The following is a 25,262-nucleotide window of genomic DNA, read 5'->3' as shown; positions in this document are numbered from 1 at the left end:
TTCGTCTCCGATCCCACAGATTGGTGGGTCTACCTCGGCGAGAGAGCGGGAGAGATCGCCGGCGCGCGAGGGAGCAAAAGAGAGAAAGAAGACGCAACATCTTTGTTTGGTGGAGGCTCGGGGTGGCCCAGGCCCGTCGGCCCGTTAGGGTGGTCGAGGGGGAGACCCCGTAGATGAGGGGTTTTGGAGGTTAAACAAACATGTGATTACCGACTGCCTACAGCTGGCTACATTATATCTGCCTACCAAGGTAACCATCTATCGCTCCTTCTCTCCTTCTCTCTCGCTCCTGGTCTCTCCGAATCCATCATCCGGTGTGTTCTCTGCCAAGTCTTTCTCTCTCTCTCTCTCTCTCTTTCTCCGCTTCTTCACGTCCTCTCCGTCTTCCTCAAGCATCGCCGTTCATACCCGGGCAGTCCGGAGAAAAAGAGAAAGAGAGGGAAATAGAGGAGGCAGCGAACCGTGGCCGGAGGCTATATAGCACGCCATCATCTTCCGTGGAAGATGAAGGAGGAAAAGATGAGGGAGGAGGACGAAGAGGAGGAAGAGGAGGAGGAACCGGAGGTGCTTGGAGCCTCGGGAAAAAGAGGGAGACGTATCTGTCTTTTTGAGTAGCCACCTAAGAACGATCACGACCTGTGGCCGGCGATCGGACCATCCTCAACCTGCAAGACCACGCTTGTCCTTTTCTGACGATTAATTTCCTGTTTCCTTAAACCGCGTCGTCCTCGTCCTCTCCCGCCGCCTCTCGCGCGGACGCGGCGCATAATATCGCATCCGCGAGCCGCTGCGCCCGCGCCGTGCCGCGAGCATCGGAATTTTATAACAGCAACGCGTGACACGTGAAATTAGAGCCTCTGTGCGCAATTCCCAACGGCACCCTGAATAATTTTAATTAGCTCCTCGGCATCCTTCCATACCATTTTACGCTTTCCGTTCGGGCTCTATCCTCGTGCCCTTGACTGCGCGCGCGGAACTATTTAGATGAAAATTAAACGGTGCATCGGGGAATCAAACGGACGAATAGATAGAGAGAGAGAGAGAGAGAGAGAGAGAGAGAGAGAGAGAGAGAGAGAGAGAAACAGAAAGAGAGAGAGAGAGAGAGAGAGAGGAGAGAGTTAAAATAACTGCGTGACATAAATTACATCCTCGAGGCGTATACTCGTCGCCGCGCACCGCAGGAATATTCTCGTCCTCTCTCTCCGGCGGAGAAATCATCACGCTTATCGTGGCCGATCGCATTTAACGCTAATTACAAGAAAATCTGTCATTCCTCGGCGCGTGTCTCATTAAGAAGCGCCGGCGGCTCCGCCGGGCAGCGTAAATCTCGTCATTATGTCTTGCATTTTCTTGACGAAACTGCGAGGTTCTTCGGGACGCGCGCGAAGTGGCTGCGGCTCGAGCAGCGGCCGTTTAATTACTTTGTGGCACGTACATCCACCACGCACACCGCCGGCCGAGCTCGTACACACACACACACACACACACACGCCCACGCGACGGCACATGTACGCTCGTACCTCGTAGCCGGCATTGTGCAAAAGTGCAGCAGCTTTTGATGCACGTGACGGTGCGCGCTCACACGTGTCCGCCCCTCTTCTTACTCTAAAGCTTCGTTCCTCAAGAAAGCTCGCAAGCCCGCAACCTGGCTGGGTCAACCCAGCGTTTTGTCTTCGTCGCGACCCCTTGGCCCGCGGACGACACCGACCCCGGGATTCCCCGGCGGTACTGACGCATCTCAGAAAAATTTTTCCTACGAGATTAACAGCGGTGTGCGTTATTTTTGCAACCAAGGAGACCGAGACTGCAAGTCGGATATCGCAAAGTCCATATTTTCGTCGCTCGATGCACAGGGAGAAAAGATTGATTGAACGCCGCGATGAACGCGGCAAAGCGCGTTTCGGCCGGGGGAAACGGAATTTCCAGTTCTTACGGAGCAGCAAAAGATTCCACAGTTTCGACAGCCAAGAATTTTCTTCCCCCCGATCGAAAGAGCAAACGTTCAACCGATCCTCCGTTTCCATGTGCGAGTACGTCTGTTTCCTTCTTCCTATTTTTCTACCGTCTGCAAAAAACTAAAATTACAGCCACCCCGAAGTGAACAGTGACGATTCGCGGTCCCCCAACGGTCTCAGACTATTCAACCGAACGGCGATCCTCGGGGCGATCGACCGGCGGAACACCGCCGCCGTCGCCGCCGCCCGCGCGCCGTCGCGCCGATCCGCTTCCTCGGCCAAGAGTCGACCATATTGAAAAATGAATTGAAATGATAAAACGCAGTCCGGCGGAGGGCCAGTGATCGGCGACAAGAGGAGGATCCCGGGTAGGGAGAGAGCCGTAGGACGCGCTTAATGGGTCCGCTTCGTCGGGACGGCTTCCTGCTTAACGCCGAGCCACTCGCCCACGTCCGCTCGTTCTACAATTTCAGGTCGTCCCTTCTTTCGCCCTGTCTCCGTCTCACTCTTTCTCTCTCTCTCTCTCTCTCTCTCTCTCTCTCTCTCTCTCTCTCTCTCTGAGCCTCGTCCTCCCTCAACCCGCCCGACGGCGCGTCGCACCAATCCGCCAATCATAATTTCTATCAGAGCCACCTCCGAGTGACGATAGTCGACAATCGCTAGATTGGCCGGACGCCTTTTGTCTCCCCCGAGCCTCGCCATAATGCACTCGAGCAATTTTGCCACGCGCACCCGACTCCATCATCGACAGCCGTCATTATCGTTGCCGCGTTACCTTGCCCGCGCGCTGATAATAACATTACGTTCGCGCACTTTTCCGCGTGTACGCGACCGTGCGCGACGATTCATGTCGCGTGACGAATGCTCGAGCAATTAAATTCTCCTTACGAGCGCGGTAACGCATCGTGGTATGCGTCGTTAAATGTTCGCTCATTACGGACGACACGTGTGACTCGTTATCGATACCGAAGCTATTTTCTCGCTACGCCGGAGAAGCGATCGCCTACGTTGTTTCCCTTTTCTCAATTTTTGCGAAGAGAAGAAAAGAAGAGACAGACGCCCGGAAGAAACGGGCTTCATTGGGAAATGCGAGATAAAGAGAAACCGGGTACGTTTGTTCTGTAAGTGAGAAAACTCGTCCGAGCGAGAAGGCGTCCGGTAATTCTAGGTGAGACACGCACTCTCTCTCTCTCTCTCTCTCTCTCTCTCTCTTTCTCTCTCCCTCTTCCCCTCTCTCACACACGTACGCACGTACGCACACGCACGGCTGTTCTTCGTAAACTTCGCGCAAACTCTCTTCGCGAAAGCCAAGCCGCAGAAAAACCGTCCCGGGGCGCTTCGAGCAACCCTCGGCGATAGAAAACATGCGTGCCTCTCTCTCTCCCCCCCCCCCTCTCTCTTTCTCAGCGGATCACCGAGCGGACCCGAGCAGTTAACCCGTGTGATGCGCGCGTAGATTGCACGCGCGCTCGCGCCCGGTTTTTCTTCTTCGCACGAATCTCGTTCTCCTCCTCTCGCCAGCAGCCCCCCTCGCGCGCTTCCTTCGTCTTTTTCTTCCCCGGCTACCTCTCCCGTTTCTCGCGATTCTTCCTCCCTCGTGCCCCCTCCGTCCTCCTGCCTGTCCCTCTGTCTCCCGGCGGGCTTTTTCGGCGCTCGGCAACGGCGTTCACGCGCCCACGCACGAAAGCGGGCCGGCGCACAAGCGGCGCCTTTGAGCAAATTGAAAACACCCGTTGGATTCGGCTAATTACCGAAACATAATGAGCGCCCTCTCTTTCTCCCGTGCCTTCCGCCGCCTCGTCCTCTCTCTCTCTCTCTCTCTCTCTCTCTCTCTTGTTCTTCCTGCGACGTGACCATCTCTCTCTCTCTCTCTCTCTCTCTCTCAACCGACTCCACTACGCTCGATTCCTCCTCTGTCTTGTCTGCCTGCCAACTTGGCGCCACCAGACGCCGTCGGAACGCGTCATCAGGATTCGCAGATTCCTGTCTCCCGTTCCCGACTGTCGTTCGTGACAGATTTGGCAGATTTTTGTCTTCCGCTCGCGCCCTTGACTTTCGACACGTTTGTCAGTCTGATGCGCCAAGTTCTTTTCGTTTTTGTAAAATAACGTAATTTCTGACTTGGCACGCGCGAGTGTTGGCTCCTTCTTTCCGATCCTTCCTTCCGTCTCGTCGGCTCGATCAGAGAAAACGCGTACGGAGCTTTATTAGAATGTGCCATGTGTCGTGTGCGCATGCGCGCGCGCGTGTAAGCGATATAACTTGAGGACGACGCGGATGGAAGTAAATCAGTTTAACGACGGCACTTGGATCCATTCCACTCTTCATCATTTTATTGCGATAGCTAACGAGCTGACGAGGAGGGACAGATGTTTCGTGGTTATCGCGAACGTTTGTGAAATCGTTCTCTGGGACCACCTTGTCGGCGAATCTCGGTGTCGCGACGACGACGACGACGACGACGACGACGACGACGACGACGACGAAGTCGTGCCGTTGGCGTCGTCGTTGGCGGTGCATCTGTTGCAAATTAGAGCGACCTATAAAAAGGCGCTACTTTTCGCCGAAAGCGCCGGGTCCTTGAGCGGCAAGTAGAGCGAGTCACATATACAACGTTCGACGCGAGTTCCCGAGCGAACGATATCTTTTGAGTAAAGTCGACAGAATCGGCAGAATCCTGCGCGTTTAATAGGCACGCGGACGAGGAATATAAAAAACATATTAACGGGGCGCGGGATCGGAGGTTGGACGATGAAACGGCGGCGGCGGTTGCTTCACGTACGCACGTTTAAAGACCGCGAGGAAAACACAATTTTTTTCTGTTCCTTTTAAATTCACCAACGCCTGTTACCGAGCCAAATGAATCCTTGATGACCGAATACATCCGTGAACCTCGATACAGAAATCTCGGTTGCCAGTGGCGAAAAAAAGAATACAAAAAATTGCGAGGGCAGAAACAGCGCGTCAGACCGCGACTTGCGCAAACATTTTGTCCGGCACTTGGCGAAATATCACCTGCGAGGCACAGGTGGAATCGACAGATCGTTCTCGCGGATATTCCCTTTGAGATCGCTTCTCCTCCTCGAAGCGCGGGGAACGCGCGGAATTTGTCAGACAACTCGTTATACCCCGTACATCGCGATCGGTTCCTCTTCACGGGAGCGCCAAAGGAAGCGAGGAGATTTGCGCGAGTGAGGTCCTTCCGCGATGCCGCAGCGGCGGCGGCGACAGCGGCGGCGGGGGAAGGACAGAATTTGTGTTACAGCCGGGCATGTCGCGCGCACATGCATACGTGCGTGCGCACGATCGGGCCCCCGACATCACAGGCGCCGCCGCGCAAACTCTACTAATGGACGTTCGAACGAGCGCGGAGAACGAGCGCGCGGAGCAGGACGAGGACGGACGGGAGAAAGAGGGGCTCCTTACTGTTTGTCGTTTGAATGTTTTAGGACCTCTGCTTAACCAACTTACTTACTGCCTCTGTGGGAGACAGCCGCTGCCGTGTTTGCACGGAACATTTCTTTCCACTCCGTCGCCGCCGCCGCCGCCGCCGCCGCTGCCGTCGCCGTCGCCGTCATCGCCGCTACCACCCCTGCCCGCCCCACCCTCGGTGGTCTCGCGTACCCGGCCGTACGTCGTCCTGCTCCTTTTTCACTCTTCCTGAAACCGCGGACACCTTTTCTCGTGTCGCTCTACGAACGGCAGACGGGATATTCTCTATGACGGATGCTTCTGCAAACACGGATATCTGTTTGCGCTTTCTGGCGGCCGCGCGCGCCGACGCCGTATTTTTCGTGCCGCGACGGGCGGCAGTTAAAAATCGACGCGCCACTATATCGCCTACTATTTTTCTACCGATTTTCGTGTTCAAATTTGCTTCCGGGTACGCCGCGCCGGTTTGCTCAGTCAGCGTTATATTAACGGTGCGCCGAAGAAGACGAGGGCTTATCCGTCGGCGAATGTTTGTGCGATTTGTGCCTTGTGCACGGCCGATACTGCGCGTTTCACGTGCCGCGCGCGTAATAGTCGTGAGGGCTCAGTCGGCCCGTTTGCGCATCCCTCCGTATATATTTCACACACTGACTACTCCTGCGTCCCGAGAGGCGCCTGAGAGAGAAAAGCTCGAATCAACTGACATCTTGTTGCGACGTTACGCGAAGACCCCAAGTATCGCCGACGGAATTGGCGCGTGAGAGAGAGAGAGGAGAGAGAGAGAGAGAGAGAGAGAAGAGGCGCAGACATCGAGGCGTTGGACTTGATCGCGCGAGCAGAAACAGTAGCGCTCGAGGTTCAAGAGGGGTTCTTATCGGGCGCAAGACGATGACGATGACGATGACGATGACGATGACGACGACGACGACGACGACGACGACTACTCCCACGCTTTTGCGCATCTATATTCATCGTCATTGCTCCGAATTATTGAGACAGATTGTGATAGAGCATTATGAACCTCGGGGTTATCCGGGCGTCTCTCCAGGGGTCACGGATAACGGGAACCGATAATTTGAAAGACCTTGTTCGGTCCACGTTGGACAGAAAGAAAAAAGGGAAAAGATCGGCTCGGGGAGACAGACGGAAAGAGAGAGAGAGAGAGAGAGAGAGAGAGAGAGAGAGAGAGAGAGAGAGAGAGAGAGAGAGAAAAAGATTGTCGAAGCGCTGACGGGTTCCGAGAGACTTAATGCACGCGTTAATTCTCGATTATTGCGCTATGTCTCGGCCATTTATCTCTTTTATGACCGACGGCCTATCCATATTTATGATTTTCGAGGCGGCCCTTCTCGAAAGTCATCTCGTGTCTCGTTTCGGCGAGCGATTAACGCTTCTCCCGTACCGATCGTTCGTCCATCGATAATGGCCCATTTAGGATGTCAGCGTTGTCGGAACGGTACGATTTCGTGTCACCGCCTTGTAATGCGGGGAACAATGAGGGAACGTTGCTTGCCCGTTAAACAAAGTTTAACAAATACGAGTGGAGCGAGGAGGCGCGAGCAGAGGGCAGGTGGGAGATTTCGGATTAACGAGAAGCGTCAGATTTTCCCTGAGCGCCGCTCAGAGTTTCGCCGCGGCTTGTTGCTTCGGCTCGCAGCCGTGGCGGTTCAATTAGTGGCGCTAATAAATTAGACCAACTTGCAGCTAATAGAATACCGAAATGGGTTCGCGAAGATACCGTACGCGCTCGCTCGCCGTACTGCGCTTCTCACGTGATACGATCGTTTAATTCCGTTCCTTCGGCAAAATCAGGAGTGCGAGCGTGACGCGGGCGAATATAAAGGACGATTGCATCGTTGCGTTTCACGCAAGATGTCGGATGCTCGGCGCGGCTTCTCCGCGCGGGGCTTAATCAATCGTGCCCCCGACCTTCTCCGCGCGCACGTCTGCGCGGTAACGCGAGGATACGCGCGGCGAGAAATCGTCCAGGAGCGGCCGAGTTTAATCGATCCGAGTGATAGTCCCGCGTGTGTACGCGAGTGATTCTCTAATTTCACGCGTGATGCGCGACCAGCAGGAAAGCCTGCCTGTGTGTTCGCGTGAATATTCCGCGAATATTATGCCCTCCTTCTTCAAGCTTGTGAAATACAAGTGTGAAATACAAGCGATATACCCGACTAGAAATTTTGATCAGCTTCATTCAACATTGATAAGGACCTAATAGGGTGAATGAAAGGTACTCCTAAGTAAGTCAGTCTTTATAATGTCCTAACGACAAATGAGTAAGAAAGACTTTTATAAAGTTATAAGATTATAATGATTGGGTCTAGGACCTTAATGTACCAATAAAGGACCTAATGTATGATATGATATGTTTCAGTTAATCGGGTCCTTGTCGGGATCTTATTAATTGTATCTAATATGATTTGCATCGTCAAGTTTTAACAAAAGGATTTTTGGGTGTCATTTCCAAATATAAAGATGTCCGCATTGAAAAAACACTTCAGATCACTTTAATATATTTGTAAAATGCTGTAGAAATTATCCTTTTCTTAGCAGTCAATAAATAGTTGTAAAATTAACGTGACATGCAACTTTTCTCTTTAACACTACTTTATGTCTTGTCACCTTGTGATACTTAATGATCTTATGATATTCATTTTATGTTTCTGTTCCGAGACATTTTACAGGTATGCTCAAGCGATCTAAAATATTATTTCATGCAAATATCTTTTTATTTGGAAATGACATGAGAGAATTTTCAGCGCAACATTTCTTATTTCTAATGTCATCACCATCCAATATAGCCGTGTGACGAGTAATCAGGAGCCATAATTTGAAAAAAAAAAAAAAGAAAAACGTAATAAGGATTCCATAAGGACCTGACTATGAATCCTTACTAAGGTCCTGATATCCACGCTGCGTTACACGACTTACTAGGACCCGATAGTATTACCTTATTGAGAGCTGATGTCCAAATGAGGTTAACCCTGATCAGGACCATGGAATAAATTTCTAGTCGGGTAATTGTACGTCCCCCGGACATGAACCATAACAGTGAAATGTATTAATGATGCATCGCGGGAGGGGGAGAGGGACCATCTAATATCTCTTCATACATTCGCGATGTCTCCGGGCCGAGGCGGTATATTCGGCGCATTCCGTATTCCGCGCGAGCACACGCGACCTCCAACCCGAGGAGAGAAATAGCGGCGGTCAGTGTATGTGTAAGGTCCGTTGCGCGCGCGCGCGCGCGCGCGAGCGAGCCCTCATTCGTATTCCAAAAAACGAAGGGACGCTCGCGATTACCAAGATAGGGGTTGGCCGGCGCGCGGTTGCGGCGACTCGTATTCCCCAGGACAATGAAGCCGAGTCTGAAAACGAAGGGGGTGGCTGGCAGCGTCGTTGCTGCCAGCATCCCGGGGCTTAGTTTTGCCGAGCTTTCAGCCTTCCGCTTCCTCCTCCGCCTGCTCCTTCCTCCTTCCGCCCTCTCCCCTTCTCTTGGCTCCCTTGTTTCTCTCTCCTTTCCTCTCGCATTCTCTTCCCCTTTTCGTCTTTTTTTACGTTTGACCCCACGACGACGAAATCACGGGGTCGTAACACCTCGGCTGGAAACGAATCCGGCGGGTGTCGCCGCAGCGGGGTCGAAGTGGAAAAAAAAGGAGAAGATGAGAGGAGTCCGATAATCGGTTTCAATCAGCACCATTGTCGGTCAGCGTAATCCGCAAGGCTGAGGCATCGAAAAAAAAGAAAAAAGAGAAAGAAAGAAAGAAAGAAAGAGAGAGAGAGAGAAAGGAGCCGGCGACCGAAGGCGAAAGGGAGCTCCGCTGGCTCAGCGGGAAAAAGCCCGTTGCCGATGAACACACGTGTATAGCCTCGTCTAGTCTTTAGCCAATATTTAACGTTCTATATTTAACGAATCGTCTAGATTCCCTACGACCGGCACGGCGAGATCGATAAATATACGCGATACTGCTCGCGGCCAACGCGCTGAGAGCCATTACCAGGGAGGTTAGAGAAATTCGAAATATGATTAATCAATGCTTCATATTTCCATCTTCATGTTTGCCAAAGTCTTTTTAACATATGATCTCTGACGTAATAATGACTTTCTTATTACTCGATGCGCTATCCCTTCCAGTCTTCTATTTGAATTAATTACTTCTCTGCGAAAACGCAGAAACTGACTCACCGTGAGTCGATCAGCGAGGGACGATCAGCGATTGTGCGTCTAAAAATCATAATGATAAGGAAGAGAGATGCGGAGAGGGCGGAGGAAGAAATCGATCCTGGATTCGCGATTGCGTTGTAAAGGCGAGCACAGCGAAGGCAGGAGCAGTCCGCGGAATTTATCTTGTTTGTCGCACACGACGATAAGAGGCGAGCTTCTGTGACACCGTCGAGAGAGTCCAAAGCGCTCTTCTACTCTCATCCGTGTGCTCCGCGTTCGAGGGTCTCGAACTTTCGAGCTGCAGCGCCGCTCGTAAAGTTTCTCAAGCACCGGTACAATTAGCCACGATATGCAAATAGCCACAAAAGAATAGCAACAACGGCGACGCCTCGATCGACGCGGCGGGGTTCGACTGTCGGTTCGACGCGCGGCACACGACGCGTCGGAAAATCGGCCGAGCCTCTCGAATGTTCAAGAGCCGGGGGGTATTTTTGCCGCTCAAGGAAGAGAAAAATCGCAAAGCTGTCCTCCTACCGTGTTCACGGCGCATCGAACATCGCCGGCAATTTCACACTTGCGATCCACGCAAACACCCCTCGGCGGCGCGTTTCCTTCCCATCTCTTCTTCGCGTACTTCAGCGTATTTCAGCGCGAGAGATATCACGCGCGCGCGCGCGCGCGCGTTCGCCGTCAAAGAGAGCTTTTTTTTCCCTATCACCCTTCGAGCGAGAGAGAGAGAGAGAGAGGGAGAGCGAGCGAGAGAGGGAGAGCGGCGCTTCTTTTATACACGCGGCCGTCTGTAAGCAGTCTGATTTCCGTTTAACGTTTCCCTCCCCGTTGCTTTTTTTCCCGTATCAAGCACCGAGGAAATCAAGAGAAACGACGATTCTCGCGTGTACCCTCGCCCTTTTTCCCCGTGCCCCGCCCCCCCCCTCCGCGCCGATCCCCCTTACTTCCTAAGCCTTGACAGTCCTCGCTTAAATAACCCCTCGTGTACGTTCATGTAAATGCGGAGACGCCTACATCAAACGTACTTTTTCCAGCAAGTTTCCGCGATATTCTCTCGCGGTATGAGATTTGCGAGGACAGTCTGCCGAATTTATCGTGAGGGCGTCGCTTGCACTTGAGAAAGAAGGGAATATCATTGTACAGAGGTTAGAGCGATATATGCGAGCTCAAGATGGCACAAGACGCGATAATTGAGCATCTGCGAGTGTACGCGCAAGATCTTTCACGATGAGATGCTACGCGGGCTTTCTCTCCCTCTCTCTGAAAATGCGGGGCAACGATTAAACCTCCGTTTCCGCTTGGCTCCTCAATGAACCGAGCACGGACGCAAAGTTTATCAGAAATTACCGCAGCGACGTGGTCGGCGACAGTACCTATTTGCTTTCATTCGGTGATCAAAGCACGGCGTTAAGTCGATAATCTTTATCTCTTCGCGCACAGTGAGTCCATTGAGCGGATCCGCTCGGTCCATGGAACTTGTGCGCGATTCGATTTGAGGGGATACCGGAATTGAATATTGACCTCGACGGCGGCCGCCGTCTCGCTTCGCGTTTGAAAGTTTCGCCCGAGTTTCCGCTTCCTTTCGCCGCCGTTGTCTCGCTCGCGGCGGTGGCAGGCGACGTACAATATCGATCTCATCGCGCGTTCGATTCCTTTTGTCAGGTACGACATCACGGTGCGGTGCAAATTTTCACATGGTGGGATCAAAAAGACAGCCACCTGGCGCAAGCTGCTTAATTAATTGTCATACGATATAATCTTGAAAATTCCTTCTTCGAAAAACTATCACCACCACCAGAGCAGAGAAATTCCATCGAAGCTCGGCTCGGCCGAGATTGGCGCGGATTCTATCAGGAAGATTGCGGCGCGGCGGCGAGACCGAGACGGAGATCGCGTCGTCTGTTATTTGATAAGAGACATTTCCCGTCGTTCCCTATTTGTCGCGGATCAATCGAGGTGAGTGCGGCGCATCGTGACACCTGTCATATTTCACCGGGCCGGCGTTTGCAGAGTGGCCTCGGAAATCGGCACGAACTCGCGTGGAAGGGAAAGAACACGGTCTAAAGGAGTTCCTTGTGTTCGTTCGACCATCCAGCCGGCCTCCTATTGGCTTGTCGGCTTACGTGCAAGTCGGCCATAATGCCCGAACCGGATGATGGAAAAGCCACCCTCGATTCGGGCCAATTAGCTTCCGGGCGAGTAAGTGGCAGAGAAACCCCCCAAGGATCCATTTCTCTCCCGACACCCCCCCCCTCCCTCCGCCGTCCTCCCAACCCGCCGCCGCCCTACCGTGCCCCTTTCCTTCCACCTCGTCGTCTTCGCCGTCGAGCTCCTCCGTCGTGGCTGGAATTGACCTAACTTCGGTGGCCTCGACGGCGAACGAGAGAGAGACTGTCGTCGCCGAGCCGAGCCGAGCCGTCTGTAAGCCGAACTTGATCGTTTAATTCGTTCTTAGAACTGGAAGACACTCCGTCACGCTCCCACGCGTCTGCCTCCCCTCGGCCAGATTGATTCGAGTTAATTGACTTCCGCGGAATTATGCGCCTAGGTCGTGCGAAGGTAACGTCTGCGCGGCGGAGATGGCGCGGAGATTGGCGACGCGATTTTATTAGTTTCAACCGCGCTCAAGACACGACACGAGACATGTTGCGGATCCTTTGTTGCGCCCCGCGCCGCGCCGCGCGGCTGGCCGAAAGGATCGATCGACAGTGACATTCGACACCGATCGTACGCGAGGGGGTTTTGCGCGAAGGTTCGTTTTTACGATTAGATCAATGTTTCACGAGTCCTCGCGTATCTCAACTTTATGACTTTCGCCTTGGATCGCTTTACTTCGACTACTTGTGTCTCGCAAATCTCCCTGGACTAACTGATAATTCAAAGGGAATGCTGCCGTTGGATGTTTCAAGCGCCGCGCAATTCTCCTTGCGACGGTGGCCGCGATACATGCGCTTTTTATTTATTTACCACATTTGTTTCTTCTCAAATCGCGATCGACACGAGCCGAAGCAGCGGCGGATTTCGCCGAGGAAAAACCACTGCCACTCTCCGCGCGCGCGACCAAAGTCCCGGAGATGCTCGGGCCAGTCGCGTTTGCGTTCGGAACACGTCCTCCTACACGGCGGGTCCTCCGCCCAGGGGTAGAAAAATCCACCCCTTTTTCAGGCGGTCGATACCAGGACGACCAGCCTTACCACCACCTTCCCTTTTCGCTCCCGTGCGCGTTCCATCCCCGTCGCCGCCGCTGCCGCCGCCGCCGCCGCCGCCGTCGGTGCCTTCTCGTCTTTTCTTCGTCGCACCTCCGCATGGCGAGCGAGCTCTCCCGCGCTCTCCCTCGCGCCCCTTCGGCGAAAAGTCTCACTCCTCCGCCGCTTTCTGCCGAGGTGGCGCCACATTCGCCATCAAGAACCACCCTTGACGCCCTCCCCGCCCGGCCCCGCGCTCTCCTACACATACGCGACCCTTTTCTCCTCTCTCTCTCTCTCTCTCTCTCTCTCTCTCTCTCTCTCTCTCTCTCTCTCTCGTCCGATGGTCTTCCACCGGCACATCCCTCTCTCGATTTCGTTATTCTCGCGCATATCCTCGTGCGTCTCGGATGCTCTCAACGATTTCAGATGTGCGTACACGTATACTCGCGCGTGCGTGCGTGTCAGTGAACGAGAAAGAGAGTCCGCACACGCGGCCACCGCGAACCGACTACATATGGTTACTACCTGACGTTTCAACGGCTAAGTAATCCTGGGACCATCAACCGACTCCTTGACCCTCAAAGTGAAAAGCGCCGGCTTTTTCCTATGCCATCACCCCTCCCCCCTCTCTTTCTCTCTTGCTCTTCAACCGACTATCTTCCAGCTTGCGGTTCTCGTAGCCGACGCACCACCGCGCGTCGGAACGCGTTTCGCTCTTCGCTTTTTCTTTCTCCTTGCGGCGAAAGAATTCCGCGAGATACCGCCGCCGCCGCCGCCGCCGCCGCCGCCGCCGCCGCCGCCGGTGTGCCCCGACCACCGGGCTCCTTATTTTCGGTCTCTCGCTGAGACAGGCCCTTTGAGCCCAAGAGATTTGTTTGTTCTTCTGTACGATCAGTTGGGCAAACACTAAGGACAGAATTTGCGGAGCTTCGTGACGCTTCTCCGTCGTTCTCGACCACCCCCACCGCGGACTCCGCAAGCCCGAGGGATGAGAATTATTGCATTGCTCGTCCTCTTGGATAAGATCCGCCCGATTTCGCGCGTATGACAATTCACCTTGTCTGCCTTCACGTGTCCGTCGGCGTCCGTCGGCGTATTGCGATTCTCCGTTTGCGCAGGAGATTACAATCGAGATCACGAGATCGCGACGCACGAATGGCCGCTGTGTGCCACGCAGATATCTCCTGAAGGATAACGCGGATACGCGCGCTCTTCAAAAGTATTTGTTTGTAGCGAGATGACTCGAGAAGGCGGCGTGTCCAAAGGAATCTCCGGATTTCGTGATTCTCCGATGGCGAGACGAGCAAGGACGAACGCGCGCGCGCGCGGCTAGGGAGAAGGACGTGAAGGAGACGCGAGAAAGAAAGACGCAGGGAGCGTGTGCAGGTTCGTGATTCGAAGTAGGTGGGCCCCAGGTAGCCAGGACAGATAACACCCGAAGATTACCGCGGACAGAGTCATTAGCAGCGTCGGCTTCTGTGTCGGCCAAGATATTCTCTCACTTTCCTCCCCTGTCGCCGTCCCTCTCTCGCTCGCTCACCCGCTCCCACCTCCACCACCACCACCACCACCACCCTCTTCACCGCGCGCGCGGTGCGGTTTTATCTGGCCGGTCAATTCACGCGGCACGATATATACACCGGACCGTTTCAGATCCTACCACTTGCTTTCCATCGCCCGACCATCTTCTCTCCTGCCCCTCGCGCGGTCCCCCCTTTTCTCTCATTCCTTCTCTCTTCTTCACGCTCCAGGAGCATCTCATGATACTAGCTCTCTCCTCCTGCCCCTCCCCCGCCCCGCCGGCTGTCCCCTTTCCTCTCCCGCGAACCGTATCCTCCCCTTCCTTTCGTCTTTCTTCCTTTTTATTCCCCATTCGCCGACATGTTCGACGGGCAAAATCTACCGCGAAAGACGCGCATTCGCCGCGCTCGAGCGAACCCAGATTAGAGTCCGGAGAAATACTAATTGCTCCGATCGGCGTTCGCACATATTTTCCACGGCGCCAGAGGCGTGTCGAGGCCGAAGGTCCACGAGAAATGAGATAGAGGTGAGGGGACCGCCGGGGCGTCGTGAGGCGGGGGCGCCGGAAGGGGGATCAGCGGCGGCGGCGGCGGCGGCGGCGGCGGCGGCGGCGGCGGTGGCGGCGGCGGCGGCGGCGGTGGCGGTGGCGGCGGCGGCGGTGGCGGTGGCGGCGGCACGGGAAGGAGAGAAAGAAGGAGAGGCATTCGGCTTTGATAGGCTAATGACAAACGCCTAGATTGCCGGCTTATCACCCGGCCAGCGCTAATTATTTCCCCTTTGTGCCGCGCCGCGCATAATGGCGTCTGTGCGAGGGAACGAGGCTCTCCTCCTTCTTCTCCTCCTCCTCCTCTCTCTCTCTCTCTCTCTCTCTCTCTCTCTCTCTCTCTCTCTCTCTCTCCAGCTTGCATGGTGTGCCATGCGATTTACACGCACGAGTGTGTCGACGGATTTTATTTGTTGCCGCGTGCGCGCGCGGCGGACGTGAATTTCTCGCCGCGGATTGGATGGCGTTGCGCGCCGCACGGTCGGTCTTCTTCCACTTATGCCTCCACGCACGGTGATTATCGGCCGACTCTGTTCGCCGACGCGACGTGGACCTTTGACCCCTGCCGTCCCTCCCGATGTCTGCTCCGGCGATCTCTGTTTTTCCCGCCGGCCGGACGTGGCCGGCTCTCGGCCGCGGATTTTCGTCCTTCGCGACAGCGACCAGCGACGAACGCTCGTTGATTTACGCGCGGATTTTATGGCCTTTGTGCGTTTTTTCGACTCTCCCATCTCATTGACAGAGAGGAAGAGAGAGAGAGAGAGAGAGAGAGAGAGAGAGAGAGAGAGAGAGAGAGAGAGAGAGAGAGAGAGAGAGATCCAGCTGCGCGAATGTACTTTACATCACACAGAGATAGCGATTTAAGTATAGTTTCGAATTCTTGCAAAGTTCCTCTTTTTTTCATGCCCAAAGCTCTCACCGTCGTGCAATTTTTTTAATAATGCGAAATGGCTCGAAATTAAAAGGAAAGAGAGAAACATCGCTCGTAACACAGAGTCTGTCCACACAGACAGACAGACAGACAGACACATATCGTCGGGCTCGCGTTGACTCGTCATTAAGAGAGAAGCGGTCTAATTGTTTCGGAAATTTCAAGTTAGCGCTATTAAGAACTTTTCGCCCCGGATAGCCGGGCAACTTTTCCAGACTAATGTATTTGCCCACTCTTTCAAGAGGCCACGCTATAATCCTCTGGCCGTGCCGCTTCCCCGCGCATTTATCCGCGCGGCACTTTGCGATTTTCGCCGAAAGACACGTCGCACTCGTGGCCGCTTTTCAGCCGTTTTTCAACCGCGAAAGTTCACGATCCTCCAGTTCACGGTAATTACCTGGATTCCGGGGCGAAACGTCTGCGCATAAACAGATTTATCGGCCAACAGCGTCGGGGATGCGTTCGTCCGTTCCTCGTCGACGCGGAATGTCCTCCGTGATCTTGTTAGTCGCCCACTCCCCACGAATTAAAGCGACGCTGCCGGCAGTGCACGTCTGCACGGAGAAAAAGGATTGGTTGAATTGACGCGACGACGAGCGAACCAAAGGCGCCTCGGCCGGAGGAAATAGGACCGTTCTCTTACTCGAAAGCCAATTTCATCCGCACGTGCCGGAAATTCGATTTGCTTCGTGCAAAAATCTCCGTTTGCTTCGTCGTTGCACGTTAATTCGCAACCACATTGTTTCGCTCTCCGCGTGCGTAAAACAGAAGAAACCACGCGCGACGGAGCGACAGAGGAGTGAAAATAGACAGTCGATGCCGGCCGAGCGTCGACACAGAAATAAGCACCACACTCTTCAATCGCTCGTCATACTTTTCGCTTCGTTATCGTTATCGATAGCGATAATATCGATAGCAGGCATCTCACTGTATGTTACGATGAACCAGTGACGAAAGAATTACAGTGTCGAGCGTGCTTCTTTAGACCGACAGATTGGTCGATGAATTTTCACGTGATTCTTCATCGGCGCTGATTCACAGAGATTGGAGAAGAAATTGGAGCTCGTACTACGCAATGCGATCTATTCGCACGCGATTCTGCTCTGTCCGTACGTTTCGTGTCATTATGTAATCATCTGCGGGTAATTACGGAACGTCGTGAAAATTTTAAGGCTTTCGCGAACACAATCCCCGGGCGCGTCTGGCTGCTTTTCTAGTTCAGTAGACTAACTCCGAGATTAATATCGTAATGACGTTGTTCATGATGCAGGCGGGGAAACTGAGGATGGTGTTGTGTCAGCCTGTGCTGCGTTTTATTACGAAGCTCATAATTTAAATTACTTTATTACACACGCACACAGCTCTAGCCGCGCGCGCGCGCGCGCGCGCGTTGTAGCAACGTTTGTGTAAAATTTATTTCTTGTCCGAGTTTTTGGATCCGATGTAAAACGAACCGCAACAATCTCGGATAATAAATGTTTCCTTTGACGAAGGTGAGGATCTTTTTTTGGTTTATAAGAGAGAACCACCTCGAGAGCTCCTCTCGCGGTGGCGGATGAACCGGTTTCGACGCTACGCTGAAATTAATCTCGCTCCTCCGCTCACACGACGCAGTCACGATATACGAGTGATAAGCACGATATCGATATGTTTTATTTGGCCAAATGGCAGCGAGACTGCGGATTCCATTGAATTAATAAGGGAATTCGATTGAGCCCCCCACGGCTCAATATCCAGAATACGGTCGGCCATGTTTCGATGCGCGTCTATCGATCACTATGCACCGATAACCACTGTATAAATTATGCCTATGGCGATCGAGGCCGGCCTCACAATAGCAGCGGGACCGGGGGGCGAAGGGCCGGAAGTGGTCCGTCGCGGACTCGAAAATCCATCTTCGTGAATTCGACAGCAGAATCGAGCGATGACACGGCTTCCGGTGCTATCGATCGTCGACGTTTTCGACCCCCGTAACTTGCTCGTTACCACTCACGTATTAATCTCTCTTCCTCCCTTTGTCTCTCTCTCTCTCTCTCTCTCTCTCTCTCCTCTCTCCTTTTCTCTCCTTACAACGTACAAACGCGACGTACTACGCGTGCGAGAGGCGCCTCGCTTCGCCTCGCCTCGCCTCGCCTCGCCTCGTCTCGTCTCGTCTCGCCCTTTTCGTTTTGCGTGCCGGAATAATTCCGAGCAGCCTCGTGGATCGTAATAAAGGCAACCTGTGCCCGGCAAATTTGCTCGGACGCGATTGTAACTCTCGCGAGCGACTCGTCTCGTGCATATTCGCGTTCGTTTAGCAAGATCGATGAGCGTTCGTCTGTGTAACGCGAGCCCTAATCGGAAGGTAAAGTCGACAAATTACCGTAATCAGGGAGCGAGAGAGAGCGAGAGAGAGAGTGTGAGAGAGAGAGAGAGAGAGAGAGAGGAAGAGGGAGGGAGAAAGAGAGAGGAGAAGAAAGGGGATCAAGAGGAGAGAAAAAGAGAACGAAAGAACAGAAGAGTGTGCGAAAGAGAGAAAAAGAGAGAGAGAGGGGGAGGAGGGCGGGAGAGAGAGAGAGAGAGAGAGAGAGAGAGAGAGAGAGAGAGAGAGAGAGAGAGAGAGAGAGGAGAGAGAGAGAGAGAGAGAGAGAGAGAGAGAGTAAGAGAGCAAGTGCCGAAACTTGGTTGTTACAATAATTTGACAAATGTGTACATCACACTAAACAGTAGCAATTTGGCGTTAAGCACCGCGCTGAATCGTTACGTACGCGCCGTTGCGAAGGTACACACGCACCCCATTTTATCATAGTCATTTCTGTCAATTAGCAAGCCGCCCGAACATTTATAATGAATACCGGGGATATCTCCGACAAATAATTACGTTTCCAATGTAAATATGTAACCACGATCGTCATCGTCAGCGGCGGTAAAACTACGCGCGCGGAGGCACGGCCGAAAAGCTCGGCTCGCGTTTGCAGGCTATATCGATCGGCTCTCGGCATGATGCATCAGTGTAATAGCCGCTTTGCCAAGCTCGTTCCTTCGGCCCGCACGGAACTTTATGAAATCCTTGCACGAAGATTAATTAACGGGCAGAAAGGGAGAAGGAGAGCGAGCAAGAGAAAGAGAGAGAGAGAGAGAGAGAGAGGGTAACGTGCCGGCGCACACGCTCGTGTGATTAAAGGCAACACCTTCTTGACACTCTTTTTAATCTGACGTATCTCTATATTTTTCTCCGTGCGTCGCGTCGCTTTTTCGTTTCTTAATTCTGCGCCGCCCCGTAGATCACTTTCAGACCACGCTGCTCGCCGCGAGACCGTCAACAACGCGACGGGCGATACACGTGTCGAGTCGATTGACAAGTCGGTCGCTCGGTCGAATATCGATACGACGTTTTTGCAGAAATGCGATAAATTTTCCGTACGAATTTTCTGAAGACACGCGGCAACGCGGCGCGGAGAGAGCACCTGTCTCTCGCAAGGACGAGAATTTAATGTAAACATACGTAGCGCGCGCAAACTCGTCTCGATCTGCAAAAGAGCCGAGATGCGAAATTGCGCGGTCGAGCGATCGGTCTGAAAGTGCGAAGCGAGTTAATTGCAAACGCTTCTATCCGACGTTAGCACAAAATAGTCTGTCCCAATATATGCTCCCTTCCTTTATTGCAGACGATACTGAACTCGATGCACAAATATCAGCCGAGGTTTCACCTCGTGCGAGCCAACGACATCCTGAAGCTTCCGTACTCGACGTTCAGGAGTTACGTTTTCAAAGAGACGGAATTCATCGCCGTGACGGCCTATCAAAACGAAAAGGTAAGCGATTTACGGCTTCGCCGATACGCCAGCAGGTGTATTAATCCGGTTAATTTGTGAGAACGTTCCTCCCGGGGATTCGAAAGAAATATATTTTAAAGCCGGGCGAGGCAGGAGTGACGACGCTTTCTATATAAAAGTCTTAAAGTTCTGGCAAAAAAAAAAAGGAAAAAAAAAAAGAGAAAAAATTCAAAGCAAGACTTACTCCGTCCTCTTTCCGTTTTGCGTCTTTTGCGAAAAATTGTCGGCGTAGATGCAGAGAGAACGAAGGAGCGTTTCCCTACTTTTCGTCCTTCGAAAAGTTGACACTTTGTTGCCGAGAGAACGGCAGAGCTCGCGCGCACGCGGAGGCAGGAATGTGCGTTCGCGAGGTCACGATCTCGCGTTATTATCTCCGCGCGTTTTACAGAGAGTGGCTGCCGTTCCGTTAATTAATATCTTTCTTCGCCTCTCCGCGTCGCTTCGAGCCGCCGCGGACGCGCGCGAGGACCGTTTTTCGTGGAAGAACGAGCCTTCTCGGTATACATTATTTTCAATGAATGAGACTTACTCACACGCACACCACCACGCGACCGCCGCAAGAAGAGACGGGGCCTTGTACAGATTTCGGGTGGGTCGTCTGTGTACACGGGGCTGTACGCTTCTCTATCTTAATTATCGCGCCTTTGCGGTATATCCAGGGGAAAGGTTATCGGCTAGAGCGTCTATTCATCGGAGCGCGAATTCACAGCTCGAACCGACGGGAATTCTCTTTCGAATCGTCGCAGAAGAAACTTGTCGCCGCGAAAAAATACGTATGTTCAAAGACATTACTTTTCTGCGCAGATCACTCAGCTGAAGATCGATAACAACCCCTTCGCGAAAGGATTTCGGGACACCGGCGCGGGGAAGCGCGAGAAAAAGTGAGTATCGCTTTCAAAACTGCATCCTAAGTCAGCCACATATATGTGTACGTCGACTCTTTCCTGAGAAATTGAGGGAGACGGAAGGCGGATCCACGCCAGACGCGAGATTTTGTCGCTGTGGAAAACTCTAACACAGTTTCACCGAATTCGCCTCGCGAAAATGTGTATCTTGCAAAGTATCAGGAAAGAGTTGAAAGGAAACGCGGATCAAAGTGGGCCGAGTGCTCCTCGTCGTGCGTCCGCGCCGAGAGAGAGAGAGAGAGAGAGAGAGAGAGAGAGAGAGAGAAAAAACCCTACGAATAAACGATCCGCGTCAATACAGGACGGATTAAAACTTACCCTCGATGCAAAACAGGGATGTCCCTTCTGTCCACCCCTCCCTCCTCCCTCTCTTTCCCTCTCCCTCTCTTTCCCTCTCTCTCTCTCTCTCTCTCTCTCTCTCTCTCTCTCTCTCTCTCGCTCTTCGCGAAGAGCAAAGAGCGAATCTGTCTTCGGGGTCGACCTAATTGATCGTAGACCTTTCGAGCTTCCCCTCGATCGGCGCTATTATGCCGGCCTTAGGGTCACCCCCGGACCTAAGGGTTGGTTTCACAGGGCTCATTTGCACTCCGCATCGCCGGCAGTACCGTCCATTTGTATTCAATATTGCGGGTTTATGAGCTTATGTCAGCGAGAGCTTCCTCGAGGGGAATGCTGGCCCGTTGTTGCCCGCGGACCGGGCTGCTATGGAAACCCCATTTCGAACTCATTGGTCGCGGGGTTAAAACTCAAGTGGATCTTCGTGAAATTAAGTTGCTATGCATGGCAATTGAAACGGCCGCTAATCCGCGTTGCGCTACCGCGCCGACGAAATTATGATCCTCGAGCGAGTGTACGGAGCAATCTAACCGAAAAATTAAATCGAGGTGGAGGGGAGCGTTGGCTCTTTTCCGCGCTTTTCAACGTGAAAGACTGTCGAAAGATTCAAGATAAGTGAGAGGAAATACATCTCGAAATCAAAATTTTGCTAACAAGACATCCTATAACACGAGTGTCTCATTACACCCCCCTCGTTACCCTCAGAAAATGCAAATACTCGTAGAGTATTTGGTTCAACGTGTAAAATAATTTGTCGGTATTGTGTCGAAAGAAAGGAGGGGAGGAGAGCGGTAATACTTATCACGCACGCGACATAAATGAAATGTAAACATTCTTTGTATTCACGCATCAGTAAAGATCTACATTTGCTCTATCAATATATAATTCGCAATTGGAGGAAGCGTTTTAATATTAAATGAGCCGGTTGTACGTTTCCGATGTGTTATGAATTTAACAACAAAATTACGCGGGTAACGCGTGTCTGAGAAAAATATACAGCAAAATAAAATAATATTGACATATGTACATGGGCCAATAGAAACTCGTGCTCTCTCTCTCTCTCTCTCTCTCTCTCTCTCTCTCTCTCTCTCTCTCTCTCTCTCTCTCTCTCTCTCTCTCTCTCTCTCTCTCTCTCTCTCTCTCTCTCTCTATTTGACATCTGCTGCCGACATGTTTTACGATAAACTCATCACGGGGAAAAATAGGACGCGATGTAAGGCGCGGGTCAGAGAATTTTCCGAAAATTGCGGCGCTCTGCGACGTCGAGCGAATAAAGAAAGGGCGAGGTTAATCGAGAAAATATGCAAAGCAGGGGGCGCGTCGCGCCACCGCCTAATTAGAATAAGGGTTAGTTTTGGCTTATGGTTTCGGTTAAGGGTGGTTGGACGCCATCAGGAAGCCAGAGGCTAGAACTAGAAAGAGAGAGAAAGAGAGCACACGACCGGGAAACACCGGGAGCGCCGGCAGCGAGACAAAGATGGACAGACGGATCGAGAGAGTGAGAAGGGGAAGAGAGAGAGAGGGAGGGGGAGGGAGGGAGGGGGAGAGAGAGAGAGAGAGAATAACGCGGTGAGAGAGAGGGATCGGGGTTGGAACATAGCCAATCATCGGATTAGCATACTGATGCTCAGGGGCGGCGCTGTCGTTAACGTGGAGGGTGCCACTTGGTGGCTTTGAATTTTATATTGGCCCTACAGATCGTTTTGTGGTCGCACAAAGAACGCGCTTTGAGGGCGCCAGCGGGAGCGGATCTCTGACGAAAGCAGGAAAACCGCTTCCTTTCGGTTTCTCTCCTCCTCTCTTCCTCTCTCGTATATTCCCCGATCGCGCGAACCCGATCGCGCATATGACTGGGAGATACTTTTGGACGTACGATGTATATCAGATTGACAGCGACGATATCTCGCGCGCGCGCGCGTGAACGCGACGACGATGGTGAGACCGCGGCGCCGATTTCGTCGGGGAGACGACTTCGCGAATAATTTACGCGACCTCTTGATTCAAGCGTACACCCCAGCCCACAACGTACGTGTAACCCGCACGACTGCACGGCGAATGATCGCAGGCTTCTCTCGACCGTAGCGGGTGTTAAACAGCACTGACAGCCGCGACGCATTGTTTCGTTAATTTTTTTAACAACTCGCGCGACGCGCGGCGTCCTTTCGTCACGAGACGTTGTAACGCCGCCCGAGCGTGACGAGCCGATTCGCCACACCATTTAAAAAAAATAACGAGCGGCGGGGAAGGGGAGGGGGGGGATGGAGGAGGGAGAAAAAAGCGGGGCCGCTCCGGTGCAGCGAGTTGTCACGTCATTTATCATCATACCGCCGCGGAAAGATCGTATTGCGATACGCGGCGAATTAACTCGTTCGCTCGTGAAACTCCCATGACCGCGCGTTGTAATACGTACAACGCGAGCGATATGTATTTTCTAGCGGGCCCATTAGCGCGGGTGTTAAATTAATGGCCTTGACACTGCAGAGAGAGAGAGAGAGAGGAGAGAGAGAGAGAGAGAGAGACCATTGTCTCCAGGTTTAATTCTCGGCGATCGATAGCCGCTTTCCGCGCGTATACGTATATCCGTCCTCTGATTAATAAGCGAATCAAAGCGCGCCGAGAAATTTGCACCTGCGGCTGCCGGAGTTTTACTTAACTTTTGCAGTTAATTATATTATGCGGCAAAACGGCGGGAAGCGTTGGAATGCCTGCGCGTTCTCCGCATCGCAACAAAGCATTCCCTCGAGGTGTAATTACAAACGGACCGGCTCGAGGCTTTATCCGCGATTTTCGTGGAAAATATCCGTCGTGTCATACGGTCATCGCGCGATCGCGCGGCCATTAACACCGGGGCTAATGTGCAAACGCTTCGAACAGCGTGGTTATCTCGAGACGCGGGAGGAAAAGAAGCGACGATCACTCGTTTCCTCTTATCATGTAGTCTCCTACTCCCTCCCTCCCTCCCTCCCTCCCTCTCTCTCTCTCTCTCTCTCTCTCTCTCGATTTGGTAGCCTCATTATTCGCGAAACGTCATTATTGGCCGATGACGACAGTTGATAACGCGAGCTTTTGCAATGCGCGATTACGCGATGATCCATCAAGCGTCGTTGAAGATGTCCCGAGACGAAGTGTTACCAGCACCGATCACCACGCGAGGCGATCGGCGAAGCGCAAAGTTACATCCAACGTGAGAAGGAGAATTCTCATATTCATGGGAGCGAGCGCCTCTATCTCGTAAACCGGTAGAAAATGCCACCGCCGCGCCTCTCCCGCATGGCGGTGGCATTTTCCGAGAGAAAGAAAGAAAAGAAAAAAAAAAAAAAAGAAAAAAGAAAAAAGGAAGCAAAACGAAGCCTCGCGACGCGACGCCTCGCTGTCGCAACTCGCGCGGCATGCCGCGAGTCGAAATATTCAATTCCGCAAACTAATCCAGAATTAATTGGCGCACGGATCCTTTCAGCGAGCTCGAACAAAATTTCCGGGAACGCTCCTAATCACGCAAAGGAAACTCGATGGTACGTTACCGTCGACAATCGAGTCGAATGACGGGCCGGGGTTACGAGGGGCACGGCGCACGGCGTCCGAGGGGGAGGGCTGGGAGGGAAGGGGGCAAATCTAATGCATCGTCTCGTGCGGCCTGAACAAACCTAAGCCTCGTGTAAGTCTCGGCTATAGTCGTTCGCACAACGAGAGGCTTACCAGTGCCTTAATGCCATGTAATGCGATCAGTTCACTAACACAGACATGCGCGCTCTTTCTCTTTCTGTTTCTCTCTCTCTTCTCTCTCTCTCTTTTTCTCTTGCTCGCTCGCTCGCTCGCTCGCCCGCCCGCCCGAGGTGCATCCGTCAGACGCGCGCGCGGCGCGCTACGGACGCTCCTCGTGGATGCATCCGTGACATGCACTCGTTGCACAGCCCCGAGAGAGGGTGTGCAGGCTCTCTGGTTTCTGTACGTAAGTGCGAGAGCGCGCCAAATCAATAGTCCGCCGTGCACCCGCCGTATGCGATTCTCGAGTGAGCGCGTCTTTCTTCGCCCCGAGCCCCCGCGCGCCCGAGGGACGTGCACTTTTATCCGTTTTTTCGCCACCTCCGCGCCTCTCCGAGGCCGCTCGAGGTCGCGTCTGTGTCGCGGCGTTGGCGTTTGGTCAATTCGCGAATGATCTGATTGTATATCTATTTGTCCCGTGCGTTTTGCCGCGAGAATAGATCGCGTCTGGAGACGGAGCGAGGTCTGTTGACATGGATTAGCTACCCCCCTCATACCTCGGGGTAGTCGAGGATCGAGTTAAGAAAAAAATCCAATTTACTTTATTGAGAGCGTGCTTGATCTTCTTTTACGACGCTTCTAAGCAATATTTACAATTGTATCGGCGGCCGGTGTTTCTTTTTCACGCCTCTTGCTTATTGCCGCAAATCGGAAGAATGAAACTTGGGGTTATCCTAGATAATTAATATTTAA

At 52.9% G+C, this 25,262-nt stretch overlaps 1 protein-coding gene and 1 long non-coding RNA gene across 9 annotated transcripts in view; one reads left to right on the top strand and one right to left on the bottom strand.

Annotated features, from left to right (window-relative positions):
• The window catches only part of LOC112589311 (uncharacterized), a 185,138-nt gene that overhangs the window by 99,511 nt on the left and 60,365 nt on the right, over window positions 1-25,262 (bottom strand). The window lies entirely within an intron of this gene.
• The window catches only part of bi (T-box transcription factor bifid), a 100,566-nt gene that overhangs the window by 70,527 nt on the left and 4,777 nt on the right, over window positions 1-25,262 (top strand). For 6 of the 7 annotated variants that reach the window (XM_025301985.1, XM_025301986.1, XM_025301984.1 and 3 more), the window contains 2 exons: window positions 19,399-19,545; window positions 20,371-20,447. In XM_025301985.1, the coding sequence (XP_025157770.1) occupies window positions 19,399-19,545; window positions 20,371-20,447 (224 nt within the window). Of the gene's footprint in view, window positions 1-19,398; window positions 19,546-20,370; window positions 20,452-25,262 lie in introns of those variants that run through there. The other variant, XM_025301987.1, reaches the window with a different exon arrangement.

The sequence above is a fragment of the Harpegnathos saltator genome, unplaced genomic scaffold (genome assembly GCF_003227715.2).
Source record: "Harpegnathos saltator strain DR-91 unplaced genomic scaffold, Hsal_v8.6 scaffold460, whole genome shotgun sequence".
In the NCBI taxonomy this organism is placed as follows: Eukaryota; Metazoa; Arthropoda; class Insecta; order Hymenoptera; family Formicidae; genus Harpegnathos; species Harpegnathos saltator.
The sequence above is the reverse complement of the archived record's forward strand: the minus strand, read 5'-3'. Positions and strand labels throughout refer to the sequence as shown.